The sequence below is a fragment of the Heteronotia binoei genome, chromosome 11 (assembly GCF_032191835.1).
Source record: "Heteronotia binoei isolate CCM8104 ecotype False Entrance Well chromosome 11, APGP_CSIRO_Hbin_v1, whole genome shotgun sequence".
Classification (NCBI taxonomy): Eukaryota; Metazoa; Chordata; class Lepidosauria; order Squamata; family Gekkonidae; genus Heteronotia; species Heteronotia binoei.
This window is the reverse complement of record NC_083233.1, coordinates 56526915-56544744: the sequence shown is the minus strand read 5'-3', so window position 1 is coordinate 56544744 and position 17830 is coordinate 56526915. Positions and strand designations below refer to the sequence as shown.

The window sequence follows — 17830 nt, the reverse complement described above, 5'->3', positions numbered from 1 at the left end:
TTTATCACAGCTGCAGTGCTAGGAAAGGAACTCTTCCCACTGATACCTTTTCCCCCAATCAAAACCACCCCCTCCCTTTTAGCTGCTTTTTAGCCCTAGCAGAGAAAAAAGACAGGCAATCTCTTTCAACCTGTCTTTTTTTCTCTTTGGGGGCAAAAGCAATCCAGGGAAGGCAGGTTTTGATGGAAGAAAAGTCACCCCCTTCACTTTCAGCACCACACCCAAATCCACATCTCACCCATATCCACCATAGCTGTTTTTAAGGCTAAGCAACTCTCCATACATTGAAAAAAAGCATTAGAGGAGTTTCTGCAGAGCAATGCAAATCTGGCTTCTGTTTCAGACTATGAGAACAGGTTTTCCTGTGTGCAAGAACGAGGAGCACATGAGCGCAATCCTAACCAGGTCTAATCAGGATTCCCACTTCGGTCAATCCCATGTGGCTGATTCCCAGGAAAGCGTCCTCGGGGTTGAGCTGCATGTGTGTTAGAAAGGCAGTGGCACTGTGCTCCCACAGCTGACTCACTGCTGAAATTATGCACACGGCTGCGTACTTAATTTCTAGATGGACCATCTTCAGCCCACGCAAAACTTTTTTAAAAATCAGATTAAAAATATAACAAAATACAAATGCAATATATATAAACACAACATTTTCCATCCTCCCATCTACATAAAAAAAGAGGCATTATCAGGGCTTTTTTGGTAGAAAAAGCCCAGCAAGAATTCATTTGCATATTAGGCCATATCCCCTGACGTTACCATTGTTTCACATACGGCTTTTATGGTAGACAAAGTCCAGCAGGAATTCATTTGCATATTAATCCACACACCCTGATACCGAGCCAGCTGGAATTGTGTCCCTGCGCATTTTTGCTCAAAAAAAGCCCTGGGCTTTATCATAACTCACAATCATACATTGTATGAGGAAACAGTTTCCCTCTTATCTTGCTATTCTAAAACATTATAAATAACAGCCAACACTCAATAAATATATCTGAACTTTGAAAACCATTTATCTAGGCTCTTTTATTTTTATGGATACTGTGGATCGCCAAAAAGACAAGTAAGGGGGTTTTAGGTCAAATCAAACCTCCCTAGAGGCTAAAATGACTAAACTGAGGCTATCATACTTTGGTCACATTATAAGAAAGACAACACTCCCTGGAAACGCCAATGAGGCTAAGAAAAGCTAAAGGCAGCAGGAAAGGAGGAAGACCCAACATGAGATGGATTGAGTCCATCAGGCAATTTGCAAGACCTGGGAATGGCTGTTAATGATAGGGTGTCTTGAAGGACATTAATTCATAGGATTGTCTTGAGTCAGAAGTGACTTAACAGTATTTAACATGTACAAGCTCTTGGGTAATATCTTAATTTGGTCAATCAGGTGCACTCAACAGGGGAACCATTCCACACACAGGAGGACCATTCACTCTCCAAAAAAGGATCTCATTTCTCCCATTTTAATAACAGTGCCAGCGTGGTAGCAATAAATAAACTCAAGACTAATTCTACATTTGAAAGACATGCTCTTTTATATAACCCAACAGAATAACTTTTGGATCAAGGAGCATATTGCAGCTTCGTATTTCATAAACAAACTGAATGACCAATTTCCAAAATGGTAGACTTAAAAAAAATCTGCAAAATATGTTTTGCTTTTAACAAAAATTCTCACTGCTTTCTTTCTCAAAGGTGAGGGCTGTACAGTGAGGGCTGAGAAGTAAAGCTTGAAAAAATATGATTTATATAGTCTTGGTTTATGTGTATAAAAACAATTGCTGTTCAACCCACTTGAGAGGAGGATTTCTGCTGCTACCAGAAAAGGCTATTTCCCATATCTGACAAAGAGAAATTAACATAGTTTTTTTCTCTCATGCTGGATTTTCTTTTTAAAGCAGCTCATAATTTTCTTCCTACTTTTTATTACTCAGAACTAATAATTAATGTCTTTATTTCTAAGCTTGTATCCCTGTATTTAGCCCCAAAAGATACCTTACAACAATTTAGAGGATAAAAAGCACTACAATTCTTAAAATGAAGCATAAATTGCAAAATAGAACCAAAATTCCAGCCAGCAAATCTGAGGCCTGCTGCTGTAAAGTCAGCTGGCTGCTCTCACTCCATGCCTGTCTTAAAGGAGAAGTCCTGTAACAAATGTCCCAAAGACCACAAGAGAAACCAGCCTTTACCCCAGGGATTCCCAAGGAAGAACAGTAGGGTTATCTCTGTCAACTTGGGATCAGATGTAATAGCAGATCTCCAGCCACCACCTGGAAGTTGGCAACCCTAAGAAGGTTTAAATCCACAATAGTCTACAAAAGCTTCATACAGTTTCATTTGGTACAAAATAATGCCGTCAAATTACTATCGCTGGCTGGTGACAGTGAATGCACCATCACACGGATTCTGAAAACTACCACTACAAAACTAGCTCTGTCCCTGCTTCAGGCCCAATTCAATACATCAGTCATTAGCATTAGGGACTGAAATGAGCCAAGACCTAGCCATCTCCCATATCATTCGGCCTGACAACTGTGATCCTAAGGCAGGCCTTTCTGCATGTGTTCCTGTCTCCTGGCATACCTCCCCAAAGGGCATTACACTCATATAATAGCAAAACACTGGAAATCCCAGACCAAGGAGTATTCGCCTGGCTTCAGCCAGGAACAATGCCTTTTCAGTGGTGGTTCCAATCTGAGATCTGGGACCTGTGGGATTTGGTACAATTCCACAGGGCCTGTAAGACAGAGTCTGCAATCACACACACTAAATAATGCACTTTCAATGCACTTTCCAGCTGGATTTTGCCGCTTCACACAGTCAAATCCAGATGGTGTGTGTGATCACAGCCAGTGATGTACTATCAAGCATATGGATGAGGTTGGGGAATCTCCCATCTATGCAGTTTTGTTATCTTGCCCCCTCCCTCTCTCCCTGGAGTAGAAATATAGTAAATAGAAATGGATCATCATGGAAATTGCATTGCTGGGATTGTTTTAATTAAATATAATCTGCTTTATTTATATGTTGCAACATGCTCTGAGCCCCACATTTGTGGGGGAGAGCGGGACACAAATAGAACCAAGCAAACAAATAATATCTGCAAAAATAAGGGAGCGTGTCATCAGGGGCAGGGCCTTTTCCATGATGGCTTGTCATATATGGAACTCTTTCCCTGTGGAGATTCTTCAGGCAACCCACCTTGCTATAAGTGCCAGGCTTTTAACTGGGAGCTATTTTATTGACACGGTTTTATATTAGATATACTCTTGGTTTTGTATCATATATACGCTTGCCTCTTTACTGTACTGTATTTTTGTGCTTTATGACTGTGAGCCATCTTGTGAGGAGCTGGCAGTGCAGAATACAATTTTTAAAAATACATACTTTGACTCTGTTGTAGCCTGTTCTCTATTTCCACCTCCAAGAGGGTGGTTGGTTGTTTGCTTAAAGAGACACCACAAAAACACAATTGTCTTACAATCTGTTGTCGACAGAGCAGAATAAACATCAGCAGCTGTGGCATGCAAAGTGGCAGACAGCACACCTCGTGGGGCTTCATGTTCACACACAACTGTTACGCATACGCACAAAAGGGCATCCCCCTTCCATTTTGTCTTGCCAAAGACCCAAGGAAGGGGGCTGATTGACCCCCTTGAGGAGAAGCAATTCTAGCACCTCACGCTAACAACAGTTTAATCAGGCATACTCCATAGGGAAAAAACAGAGATTTAAAAAAAAGAGACAGTGATTTATCAGGGATAGTTAAGCAAACATATTTCACCTGATTTTTCTCCCTGTTAGGTTTTTAAGCTAAGAAATTGCACCAGGGAGGGCTGTTTGTTAGAGGCAAACAGCCAATCAGCATCTGCACAGTCCCTTCGGTTTTCAAACCTTCATCACCCTCAACTTTACCTTCAAGAAAAGATAATACATTTGACAATGACATGATAGCTGTAAGCTCCAAAGGAGTCTGGATCCTGTTTTAGTACTACATGTGCAGAATTTGCCAAAATGGGCCTCTCTGTACTAGGTACCGGTAGGTATGTGAAATACCCAGATCCATTTCTTAAAATAAAAAGCAAACAAGCAACCATTCAACTTGCTTTAATATGATAGGTATGGTTACTTTATGGAGTATATTAAAAAGAACCCCGACAAATGCTTTTAAATCTACCACTTTCAAAAAAATTGATTTATGGATGCAGTATACCCAACAGGGTCTCTTGATTTATGGATGCAGTATACCCAACAGGGTCTCTTTTGGTGAAGCATGTCATATTTATTCCTTTCTTCAGGAAAATGTGGAGTATTGTCATTGGTTATGACAGCCTCCAAAGCTATGCAGAAGGACAGGAAATTCCTGGAGATTTAGGAATACAGCCTAGGGAGGGGAGGGTTTAGGAAGGGGAGGGACCTCCATAGGGTACAATGCCATACAGTCGAACCTCCAAAGCAGCCGTTTTCTCCAGAGGAACTGATCTCTGTCATCTGGAGACCAGTTGTAATTCTGGAAGATCTCCAGGTCACACCTGGAGCCTGGCATCCCTATTTGTATCACTTATGGTTTGCTCCAGCATATTTATGGGAAGTGTGTCCTTCTGCATAGATCTTTTCAAATCTTTGAGGTCTACAAAAGATGTCTTGTTCTAAATCCCTTATTTTCTCTGAAATTGGGTTTGTGGGAAATCAGAACGGGGCCTTCCCAGGAGCAGCCCCACTGTCTGCCTGCCAAGTGCTAGACATTGTATCAGTTATAGAGCTCTTTCCCTAGGCAAACCTGTGACATCTGTTTAATGGTTAACTATGACTTCAACTGCAACTTAACTATATTCTAGTCAGTTAACTCCTTCCCCAGGGATATTCATCTGTCCCCTCCTGTCTTCCGCCAGCAGGTGTGTAGATAATTTTTTCATCTGGCCTTTCCCACAGTGGCGTCTCCTTCCTGCACTGTTTCGGTGTTTTCATCTGTGTCCTTTAGTTTTGATTTTAATAGAGTCATTGATTTATTGGTATAATGCTCTGAAGAAAGGCAGGATATGAATTTTTCAAATGAATAAATAATAAATTAATGGTGTGAGTTCGCTCGATTAAATCTGCAAAATGTTGCACATGAATTAAACTATAGTTTTGAAGGGGGAAAAAACCTTTGTTTTTGGAGGATGCACAGAGGTATGGATTCAGATCCCAAAAACGGCCTGAGGCTGACTGAATGAGCTTTGGCTGGTCACTGTCTCAGTCTTGCTCAGCTGACAACACTATTGTGAGGATCACATGAAACATAAATCATATACGCTGTCCTAAATTCCTTGGAAAGGTAAGCACAATTACATAGAAGAAGGAAGGATACCTCTAAACAGGGTCCTGCCACAAATGGATTTTTGAATGCTTATAATAAAAATAATTTAGGTTTACAAAAAATGTGCTACTTGAGAAACTGAGGAAGACACACACTTTAAACATGGCTAGTGCATTGAATTCAACAATTTATTAGCTAAACAATGCATCCGTGAAACCCTTGCTCAAGTATCTGTAATATTGGATATGTGCAGGAAGGGTTTCCTTTTCACCATGGAAGAGCACTTAAATTCTCTGCAAGTTTTCTCTTTTGAGCCAAGTGTGAGCTAAGCAAAGAGGGTTAGGACTTGCTCAGGTTTTTATGGCTGAAGAAGAATTTGAACCTGTGTCTCCCCCCCCCCCCCCAAAGCCTGCTTGCTGCTCTCAGATCACAACCAGTAACACTCTGATATCCTATGCAGCCACAATCTCTTGTGAGATGATGGGAATTAAGTACAAGTAGTTCAGATCCTGACAGTTTTTGAATGGAATGGTCTACTTTGAGGTGAAAACAGGTCATTAAAACTGCTGAAGGGAAAAAAAATTTTTAAAGACAAACCAGCTCTTCCTCTTGGAGCGCATTCAGTTCCAAATATCGATGCAATTGTTACAATAAATTTGTGCGCCTCCAAAGGAGCTTCTTATTACACAGCATACCAATGCTTGGTTATGAAATTGTAGAATGAGAATCGCCACCCAAAATATGGGTTGTAGAGACTCAAAACAGTACTTGGGCTTCTATGCAGGGAGATTGTTTTTACAGGCAACTTCAGGGAGGAAAACTACTCAGCAGTCTCAGGAGGGAGATGCCTTATGAGGTTGGGTAATTGAGAAAGCCTTGGGGATGAACACGACCAGAATGAAAACAACACTCGGAGAGCAGGGGGGGGTTCTAGACGTCCTAAAAGGGGGAAGGGGTCTTTTCTGTGGTAGTGACACATTTGAGGAAGAGCCTCTGTGAGACATTCTCCTGATGCCACCATCATTATCTTTCCTCATCTCCAGAACAGGATTAAAAGGGCACACAATGCAGTAAATTTGTTGGAGCTGATCGGACTGGGTTGTGGTCAGGGCCCGGATAGAAGATGTCCTAGAAACCCTATGGACATCACCTTGAGTTTGATGGACAAAAGGCAGCATATAACAAAATTGTCTTTTTTAAGGCAGGGAAAACTTTTAAGTCAAAAGATTACTGCTACGAGTGTTCCCAATAAGCTGAGTGACTGTGAACTAACTCACAGATTTTTTTAGCCTCCAGCTCACACATTTTTGTCCTAGCACAGGAAAAATAGCCCTAGAGCAAACTAATGCATGCAGTAGCTCACACCTTTAATGACAGTAGCACATGAAGGAATTTTTTTTCACAAGACTTCACAGATTAGAGGGAGCATGGACTGCTACCACTGACAGCCAGGATTCATCTGATCAAGATTGCAAGTGATGGTAGCCTGCATAAGTGCCAGCATGGAGCAGTGGTAGTGTTGCCAACCTCCAGGTGGTGGCGGGAGATTTCCTGGAATTACAGCTGATCTCCAGGCAACAGAAATCAGTTTACCAGGAGAAAATGGCCGCTTTGGAGGGTGGACTTTATGGCACTATATCCCACTGAAGTCTCTCCCCTCCCAAACCCTACCTACCTCAGGCTTCGCCCCCCAGGTTTCCAGATACTTTCCGACTCAGAGCTGTCAAGTGTCAACCATATGTAGTGGTTGCCCTAGGATTGGGCAATCCCCCCTTGCAGCTTTTCTGTTTTGAGGACTGCTACTGTTTGGTCAGCAATGCTATATCCTGGAAAATTAAAATGTCCTCTCACGGGTTCTTGAGCCTTTTTTTTCATGACAGATATATGCCAGTTTATTCTTTCGCATAGGGACTGACCTATTTGTCTGATGTAAAAGGTGGAAACGCACTGCTGACATGATGGCAGATATAACGTCGGAAGAGAAACAAGTGAATGAACCTGAGGCAGTATCTCCATTCTTATTTGCTCCTGGCAAAGGGAGCTTGGACTCTTGAAAGCTTATATTCAGAAAGCTCATTGGTCTCTAAACTGCTACTGAACTTGACTAACAAATATGGACTTTACTTCTTAATTGCTGGAAGTGATATCCAGAATATTTCAAAACAGAATCCTTGTTCTTCAACAATGCAATTAGTATTTTAGTTTGAAGAATTCTACAGTAGCATAAATGCAGATATTTAATAATATTGGACTTGATTCTATGGATCTATTCTGCTTTATCATGCAAAAGTCTCTCATGGGAGGGGAAGGGTCCTTGAAACAGATGTGCGGGATTCAACACAGTGTGAGCCACCTTGGACATCATTTATGGAAAGGCAAACTAGAGATATTTCAGAATAAAGAAATCCTTTTCTTCTGGGCTTGCTTGCCAAGGAACCTCTGAGGATGGGACAGGTGAAACTTAGAGAAATTAGCAGCTTCCCTACCCCCTCCTCAGCCCTTCAGGACATATGTGAGATTTCAACTGGGAGCATTAAGATTTGCAGCTGTCTCTAAGTCACCGTAACAAGACTTTTTAAACCCTCCATATTCTAAGACAAAAGCTCTCTTTTGTCTCTCTGTGTAACATATCCAGCCTGTGACCCATCCAATGCCACCAGCCAGGATCACAAGGGAACTCTAGAAACTGGATTTTCCTACCCCATCCTTGGAAATTTGCAAGAATTTGGCAAGCTTCAAAGTGGGGGAGCATTGCTCAGTGGGAAAGAGCCCTTGCTTGGCCTGCAGAAGATCCTGGGATCAATCTTGAGTTCAAAGGACTGGAGAGCAGGTGACCTGCTGCCCATCAGTGTTGACAACAAAGATGTTAAGAGACCAATGGCCTGGAGGCAGCTCCCTGGGCTTGAGCCAAAAACGAAAGCGCATTTGGACTGCTGGGTCCTGGCAGGTACCAAAGAAAGCCCTGCCTTCATCCCATCCCTCTCAGCATCCTGAAAAACAATCTCAAGTGCACCCCGCCCCCCCGCACACACATTCAAGCATCAAAAGACTTAAAGTGATTGCAGCAGGGACCCCTTCCTTGTGATCCCAGCACCTTGGAGGGGAAACCAACCCCAGAGCCCAGCGTTGATAAGTTGGCACAGTCCAAAAGGGCTGATGACAGAGCTAGGTGTTGGAGCTCAAGGCTACTTCAGTGCTGTAGGCTCCAGTCCAGCCCACTCTCTCTAACCCCTAATGTGTTTGCCAACTGGATGTGTGGGCTCAGTGGTGAACGGGATACACTCTGCACATGCCTAGAGCCACTCTGACCTTGAACGCTGGCACTGAAAACAGTGGAGCAAAACCCGGATGATTTGCCAGATTGCATTGACTCCTGCACACAGTTATATATTTTACAAGTTGGGAGGGAAGCGGTGAAGATCGGACTGAGAGAAAGCTGCAGATGCAGCTGCCCTGTAACCCAGAGGTGTATGTAATTTTGAAATCACTCTTTCTTTCCTGAAATTGTAAGATCTAGAATCTTGCTCTTAATAAAAAGAGAGAGTTAGATCTGGATAGATGTTTTAGGACAATCCTAACTAGACTTACAGCTTTCTCAGTCCACTGAAGTCAATGGGTGGTGAAGGGTGAAACTCTATTTAGGATTGCACTGGTAGTCTGTTGCAATGCAAACAATAACAGATGCATCTGATAAAATGGGCTCTAATCCATGAAAACTGATGCCACAATAAATCTGTCAGTCTTTAAGGTGCTTTTCGCTGCTATTTTATATAAAAAAGGAAATCTGGTATTCCTTTATGAATGGGAAAACACAGACACAAAGTCAAAACCACTACTTTTGCCCCCACAGATATTCCTGAATGTGTCTGAGATGACTGATTGCTCAAAAGCAAAGGTGTCAGGGAGCAAAGGCTTTCCTGGAGTGCAAACATTTTGCTCCCTTCCTCCTCTGAGCACAGGGCGATGAGCTGTAGTAGGGGGGAATCAGCACTCTGTGCTTACTCAGAGAAGGAAGTTACGTTTGTTCCTTCGCGATGGCCTTCCAACACCAACTAAAGGCTTTTAAAAATTTCAGCAGGCCCTTTCATAAGAATCTTACCCCCAGCTTTACATTTCAGCCTTCATTGTTTCACATTTGACAATTTTATTGTTATGCATATTATTATTATTTCTGTGGTTGTCATGGGCCATCATTTTATGCAAAGTTATGAACTATGACTATTGTAAAATAAATGAAAAATACTCTTTCATGTGTTCTCCAGGGGAGACGGCCTTATCATTTAACTGTAATTCCAGAGTTAACCTCCCAATTCAGATACTGGGAGGTCTTCCAGCCTCCCCAGTGCTCAAACGTCAATGTCTGAGCTGGGTTACACTTTCAGCAGATCCCACTGAGAAGATACGCTCTGCGACTGCACTACTTCATAGTTCCAGTAGGGAACAGAATGCACTGATTGATTCCCATGGAGGACTCTCCCTGCATGCAGAAATTTGGCATGTCAGGGAGTACAATTCACAATTTCTTACTTTTCTATGTGCTGCTACAATTTTATTACTGGTGGAGGACACATTCAAGCAAAGTACCCTACCCCTCTGTATGGGCAGCCCAAAGGAGTTTATAAATCAAGATCAGCAGCCAACAGGCATGCAGTTGCCTCTTCACTCTTGCCATGCAAACACTCTGCCTCTCCCTACCTGTGTCCTGTCGGAACTGATGCATGGACTGCAGATCAATGATGTACGGAGACAACTGGGCATCCACCTGCCCCAGAACAACGCTCCCACGGGCGTCCTCTTTCAAAACGTTCTCGATGTGGTGGCAGACGGCCGCTGTGTAGGGCCGCCAGCGCCCATGCTCGTTCAGCCACTCCCACACCACCACACGGGCCACATTGTTGGGCGGGAAGCCCAGTCCGTTGCCCAAGACCAGTGTCCCTGTGCCATGCCGTGCCATGGTGCCAGCTCTTGGCGACTGGGCATGGAAGAGTCAAGGCAGGCTGGGTCACCAGGCAGGTGTCCTCCCCATTGCCCCAAAAGCACCTGTGGGGCTCAGACAACGTACCCCCTTTCAGGGTGCTTCAGAGAGGAGGCAGCCTCTTCCCCGCATCCTAAGCCCCACAAGGAAATTCTAGCTTTATGGACTGAGGAAAGCAAAGGAGAGAGACAGTTTCTTAGTCAGTTCAGGAGGCAAGTAGCCTCAACGGCTTTGCGCATGGAAAAACGGAGACTGGAAGCATTTGTGCATTTGCTGGACCAACCAGCCTTTTAAGAAGAAAACACCGGAAACAGGTTTTTGAGGCACACCCAATTCTTGTTTGGACTTTGAGGTTTCGAGCAAAAAGACCTGCTAACCTCCCCAAACCTACAGTGCCAAAAAGCAGACATTCTGTGTCCCAGACAGGGCTTTCCCTGGGGAAAAAGAGAAGAAGGCCCTGTTGCTGACGTGCTGCTATTGTCCTAATGGCAGGTGGAAGCAGAAAGGGACCAGGCGAAATCCTCAGCTCTCCAGGTTGTCAAACTGGGTGAAAAGGCCTCCTTAAAAATCTCCCCGCAGCCCCCATCAGTACTAGCCTGCCTTTCCAACAGCACCGTTTCCTTTGCACAGAAACCTCTGTATCCCCACAGCCCTGCCTTTGGGTATGGAAAGAAGGTCCAACTGCAGGCATCAGAAATCCCACTGCAGAGGGGGGAGCAGCTGGCCGAGCTCTTGTGGGGTGGGGGGGCTCCCACAGCTTTGAAAAGGATGGAGAGGATCGCAGGGTGGGCAAGCAATTTGTGGCAGATTCCTGGGCTTCAGGGGAGACTGACGACAAGGGGGGGGGAATATCCCTCCAAGGCTAGGCCGCCAGAAGCAGGTCAAGAGGGCACTGTTTTTCCAGCCAGCAGTGGGGAGCGGCAAGACACTGGCGAGGCTGCTTGCTTTGGCGCTCTCCTCCTTTCTCTCCTCCGCTGAGGCTCTGTCATCCCCGTTTTGCGCAGCCTGGCCCTGGTCCGGCCGGGTCCTCCAGCGATGCAGGGGCAGGAAAGCAAGCCTGGAGCAAGGAAGAGGGGCAAATGAGGAGGGCTTCCAGCCACCAGGGTCATCGCCACCTCCCCACCCATCCCGGCACCTCCTCACTGCCAGCCGGCGCGCTCTGCCTGTCTCGCAGCCCCCTCCCCAAAAAGGCTCACCGCTGGGGTTTTGTGCAGGAAGAGGAGAAACCACTGCCTTCCCTCTCCCCCCCCCCAAGACCCCCCCAACCTCTCTTGGGGGCATCTTCGCTTGTGGAACAGGAAAGGCTGCGCACCCCCAAAGGGGAAGGGGCCCGCCTGCCGCCTCCTCCCCCCGCCCCGCCTGCTGCAAGCGCCAGACACAAAAGAAGATTGCGAAGAAACGGGGCGGCGGGGGGAGGGGGGGAGCCGGGATCGCGCCGGAGCAGGTGAGGGAGGGAGGGAGGGAGGGAGGGATGGGGGGAGCTCTCTGCTGCCCTACCCAGGAGCGCCCCCCTAACCCGCCTACCTTGGGGGTCGCCTTCTGCAACCCGGCCACTCATCAGGGCACGCGGGGGCGCTTCCGAGCTCTTCCGCCCTCCTCCCCCTCGGTCGAAGAGCGTAAAGGCGCAGCGCTTTCGGAGAGCTGTCAGGAGGAGTCGCCAATCGGGGGCGGAGAAGCGGGAAGATCCCCGCAGCCACCCCCGCGCAGGTGGAGGGAGGGAGGGGCTGCCCGATCCGGCTCCCGAAGGGCCCCCCCCGTCCCCAGGTGGGCTGGCTGGGCCCCTCTTCGCCTGGCCACCTACCTGCCCGGGAGCCGGGAATGGCGCAGGCCGAATGCAGCTGGGAAGGCGGGGGGACCCCTCGCCCCTCCCACCGCAGCGAGGCAGCCGGCCGGCCGCCGGTTCTTGCTCGGGCTCTTCTTTCCGCCGCCGGATTCAGCCCACGTCTGAAGTGCAGCGGCGCGGGCCACGGGGAGCCGGTGCCGAGGCAGCGTCTGAGCATGTGCAAAGTGTAAATTATCTCAGAGGCCTGCCAGACAACCGGCCGGCGCGCCACCGTGCTAATGCCGGCGGGGGTGGAGAGAAGAAAAGCGCGATGCTCTGCAGGAATCAGGGGTGACTGGCCCAGCAGCGTTGCCGAGGGTCGGGGCGCAGGAACCCCGCCGAGACCTCTTTGCTACGCATTGAAACATCCGCGCCACGGCTGCCCAAGCGGCAGTCCAAGAGGAGGGCTGGAATTTCGAATCATGTGCCTGCGTCTTTCTAGCTCTGAGCTGATTCCAATGTGTCTCTGTGCTAAGTAGGCATTTCAAAGGCACAAATCCCTTCGTTGAAAAACAAGACACAGGTGTAACTGATCTGCGGCTGCCAGCCTCCAGGTGGGGCCTGGAGATCTCCCGGAATTATAAATCATCCCCAGATGACCCAGAACGGTTCTTTTGGAGCAAATGGCTGCTCTGGCGGGTGGCCTCTAGGGCATTAGACCAGCTAAGATCCCTCCCCTCCCCAAACCCCACCCTTCCCGGTCTCCACCCCTGAACTTTCTTGCTGGAAGGGCAGGATTAAAATCGAACAAATATCCAGGAATGAAGTTGGCACTCTAGGATCTGCACTAATAAATGGTTACTACTGGAACACAGAAGAAAGAAAAGATCCACAAATACCATGGAAATATAGGTGTCATTTTGTAGAAAAAGAGGTGCCGGGGCTCATTAGCTGACCTCATTTGCATAACTCATTTGCATATGTCACACACCCCTGGCATCACTGAAAGGTGTACTAAATTAGATCAGCTCAGCGTCTACCTTAAAATCCTTCTTGAAGTGTAATTGTCATAATAAAACCTTACCCCTATCATACTTTTTAAATTACTTTCTCCTACGTGGGCCACAGTGGCATGATGAAGATTTCCATCTGTCTGCTTTTTATGTTTGGGTTATTTCCCCCACAGTTTTTGTGGAAGGGGGGGGGGAATATTAGAAAGTTTGTCAAATCTTAGAGTTTAGCAAAATTCTCACAGGAGGTTCTAACAATGGAGCTAAGTATTGGGGTCTGGATGGGAGTTAAGAAAGAAAGAACACAATAAAATTTAGAGGTTCTGGAGTTCCACTCCTGTGAGCTCCTGCCCCAAATGAAGCCTGATTATATATCCCTGTTTTTGCACACTTAGCGATGCAGAGACTCACACTAGCAAAACTGGTCTCCAGAGGGGCTGGGAATGGCTATCTCACAAAGTAATTGTCCCTCTAGTCCTTTGCAAGTTAAAAGAACACACCTGTCTTTTAGATTGCAGGGTCTTCTGGCTGGTCTTTCATAACATCTCCTTTCCATTGCCACTGTGAGTAGGTATCGTACATGCTCTGATTAAGTTGACTCTTTCTGCAATCAAATGTAACAAAGTTGGAGTCCAGTAGCACCTTAGGACCAACGAAGTTTTATTCAGTGTAAGCTTTCTTGTGCTACTGGACTCCAACTTTGTTCTATTGCTTTAGAGTGACCGACACGGCTGTCCACCTAGTGCAATCAAGTGCTTTAGTTTTTAAAGGGCCACAAGAATCACTGTTGTGCTGACTGCTTTGAGGCAAGGTATTTTACATTATGAGAAGAAGAGAAGAGTCACTGGAAAAGACCATGATGCGAGCACTTAAAGGTGCTACTGGACCGCTTTGTTCTACTGCTTCACACCAACACGGCTGCTCACCTGGATCTACCCACATGAGATGGATAGACAGATAAGGAAGCCGCAGCCCTCTGTCTGCAATGACAGGACGTTTTTGGAGGTCATTGATTGCCGTAAGTCGGAAGCAACTAGACACCACTGATGCACACATTTTGCATGTATTTGTTGAGCTAGTTATGTAATGCCTTTCTTAAAATCAAGATGGTTTGCAAATGTTAAAACATCACGACCAATGAATCAATACGGTCAGTGATTCTAACAATAAAACCGCACAGTACTCACACACACATGTACTGTTAAGTTGCAACCAAATTCTAATGACCCCAGCATGGGGCTTTCAAGGCAAGTGAGAAACAGAGGTAGTAATATTTAAAGTCTCAGCATGGGAAAAACTCACCAGAGCAAGACTGAGTGAAAAGCTAATTGTAACCTTTCTGGAAACTACCAGAAGAACTGGCTCTTCTTATCTCTCGAATGCCCGATAAAGCTCTGGATCTCACACCTTTTGAGTTAAGGTGATAGAATGGAGGGCCAGCCAGGAGCTCTTGTTGGCTGGATGCTAAGTTAGCAATTGTGTTTATATTAGTGGGACTTTAAAGTTTAATGAGAAGCTCACTCGTCCTTAAAAAAAAAAAAGATGAATACAGATTAACCTAGTAAGTTACTACCATGTCTATGCAAACACTGAGTAAGCTGTTTGTCCGTATTGAGTTGCCAAGTTGGAAACAGAATTTTACTACACTCCCACACTTGATCAGAAATTCAAGCAAGTATAGGAGCGGAAAGAGCAGTATAAATAACTGGGTCACTAACACATCATATAAGTTACTTCTTAGAAGGGTTGCCAGGTCTGTGCTGGATTCCCCACTCCTCCACTTGCACCTGCTAGCATGGCCTTGGGTCAGCCATAGCTCTGGCAGAGGTTGTCCTTGAAAGGGCAGCTGCTGGGAGAGCCCTCTCCAGCCCCACCCACCTCACAGGGTGTCTGTTGCGGGGGAGGAAGGGAAAGGAGATTGTGAGCCTCTCTGAGACTCTTCGGAGTGGAGGGCGGGATATAAATCCAATATCTTCTTCTTCTTCTGGAAAATACCTGGAGACGTTGGGAGTGGATCCAAGAGAGGGAGGGGGCCTCAGCATGGTACAATACCATGGAGTCCACCCTTCAGAGCAACCATTTTCTCCAGGGGAGCTGATCTCTGCCAGCTGGAGATCAGTTGCAAAAGTGGGAGATCTCCAGGCCCCACCTGGTGGTTGGCAACCATGCTTCCTTGCCTGTATGGACCCTGACATCTTCACTATCACTCATTTCAAAATTCATTCCCTGCTTTTTCAAGCCTCACCCCCACCCCGACACCATTTACGTGTGAGCCTTTATTGTTGCAACATTTTCTTTTTTCTCTCACTAGGTTTGACTCGACAAAACAAAGTAGAATTGCAGTCAGGGTCGCTATCTCTTGAAACAGCATGTTTTTAAAAGAAATAAGGCCAACCCTAAGCCATCACATTTTCCCAACAAGATCTGTGCATCAGTATGTTATCAGCAATGTACAGGGTGGCCCTAAATAGAGTTACACCCTCCTAAATTTATTAACATTGCACTGTTACATTTTGGAAATGTTACACTTACCATTGTATGAATAAATTGTGTTTAAACATGTATGCAGAGTCAACACAAATGTACCTATATAGGGTTGCCAATCACCAGTTGGGGGGCAGGGGATCACCCAGTTTGGAGGACCTTTTCCCGCTTCAGGGTCATCAGAAAGTGAGGGGGGGGAATGTCTACTGGGCACTCCATTATACTCTATGGAGACTGATTCCCACAGAGTATAATGGAGAATTGATCTGTGGGTATCCGGGGTTCAGGTAAAGGCATGACATTTACAGTGTAGCATCTGGTGCCTCTCCCCAAGTTTCAAAAAGATTGGACCAGGAGGTCCAATTCTATGAGCTCCCAAAGAAGGTGGCCCTATTCTTTATTATTCCAAATGGAGAGAAGGCATTTCAAAGGCATGTGGTTCCTTTAAATGTGCTTGCTAGAACTCGCTTCTGAGTTCAAAAGCGCTTGTCACACTCTTGCTCCCGGATCCATCCCCAAAGTCTCCTGGTTCCACCTCCAAAGTCCCCAGATAGTTTTTGAGTTGGGCTTGGCAACCCTAACCTACAAAACCAAAGGTGAAAAGTAGAAAAACAGAATGGCTGACAAAGAAATATAAAAAGAAACAGAAAGGAAATGTTTGCTAATTGTTTTGATCTCCAAAATCATGGATGTGTATATTACCACGCCTAAATTTAGCCTATCTCCAATGAGTCAAGGACCCTGGCTTCCAGGATTACACAAGCCAAGGGTCATTTTCCTGGTCCACAATCGCCACTCATCATTTTTAATACACTGTGATCAGAGAAAAATGCATTTAACCCTCCACAACTCTATTGTCTAGAGCTCTCTCGCCCGCCCGTTTGGAAGAATGCAGCCTGCCAAGTGCACAGCTGTGGTTACATTCTGCTGCCAGCTCTGTCTTCTTAAAACAATAAGGGGGGGGGGGGTGGACTTGTGCAGGCAATTTATGCAAACTGTCGATGCAGACGTGGCCCGGGCAAGTTTCCCTTCTGAGAAATGGCGTCAGGCATACGTAGATGTCTCTGTGCATTTGACTGATGGTGCGGCCCAAACCTCAGCTCTAAATAGAAATGAGAAACAACTCCGGCTTTATTATGGGTTTCTATTCATGTTAAGCGATCTGACAGCAGTGCACGATCTCCCAGCGCAGTGGAGTTTTCAGCTGTGCTCTAGCCTCTAGGTGACCTTGAGGTCCCTCTGAGGATGACCCAGGGTCCCTCAGTTAGGACATCAGTCTCAGAGGAGAGACAGTGTGGTATAGTGGTTAGACAGCTGGCCAAGGCTCAGCCTGGTAAGACCCAAGGTCAATTCCCCACTATCACAAAACTCACTGGGTATCTTTGGGAATGTTGTTTGGCATAGTGGTTAAGAGAGGAGGACTCTAATCTGAAGAACTGGGTTTGAGTCCTCACTCCTTTGAGTGAAGCCAGCTGGGTGACCTTGGGACAGTCACAAGTTCTCTCACTCAGCCCCACCTACCTCACAAGGTGTCTGTTGTCAGGAGAGGAAAGGAAGGAGATTATAAGCTGCTCTGAGACTCTGAGTGAAGGGCGGAGTATAAATTAGGGTTGCCAATCCACAGTTGGAGGAAGGGGATCCACTGGTTTGGCGGCCCTCCCCCCACTTCAGGGCTATCAGAAAGGTCGGGAAAGAAATGTCTGTTGAGCACTTAATTATTCTGTGGAAACTGGTCTCCATAGGGTATAATGGAGAATCAATCCATGGGTATCTGGGGCTCTGGAGTTGTTGTTTTTTGAGGTAGAGGCACCAAACTTTTTGCATAGCATCAGGTGCCTCTCCTAACCCCCCCCCCACCAAGTTTCATAAAGATTAGACAAGTGACTCCAATTTTATGAGCCCCAAAAGAAAGTGCCCCCATCCTCCATTATTTCAAATAGAAGGAAGGCATTTAAAAGAATGTGATGGCCAGAATAACCTGCAGAGTTCAATCATGCTTGTCACAACCTTGCTCCTGGCTCCATCCTCAAAGTCGCCAGATACTTCCTGAGTTGGACCTAGGGTTACCAGGTCTGACTCAAGAAATATATGGGACTTTGGGGGTGGAGCCAGGAGACTTTGGGGGTGGAGCTGGGAGCAAGGGTGTGACAAGTACAACTGAACTCCAATGAGAGTTCTGGCAATCACATTTAAAGGGACTCACTGCACACCTTTTAAATGCCTTCCCCCCATTTGGAAATAAGGAAGGACAAGGGCACCTTCTTCTGGGGCTCATAGGATTGGGCCCCCTGGTC

At 46.2% G+C, this 17830-nt stretch overlaps 1 protein-coding gene across 1 annotated transcript in view; it reads right to left on the bottom strand.

Moving 5' to 3' along the window:
* The window catches only part of DTX1 (deltex E3 ubiquitin ligase 1), a 55571-nt gene extending 44588 nt beyond the window's left edge, over positions 1 to 10983 (bottom strand). Inside the window, exon 1 of the mRNA XM_060249667.1 lies at positions 10001 to 10983. Coding sequence (XP_060105650.1) covers positions 10001 to 10259 — 259 coding nt within the window. The 5' untranslated portion in view covers positions 10260 to 10983. The remainder of the gene's footprint in view (positions 1 to 10000) is intronic.
* Positions 10984 to 17830: the final 6847 nt, after the last annotated feature.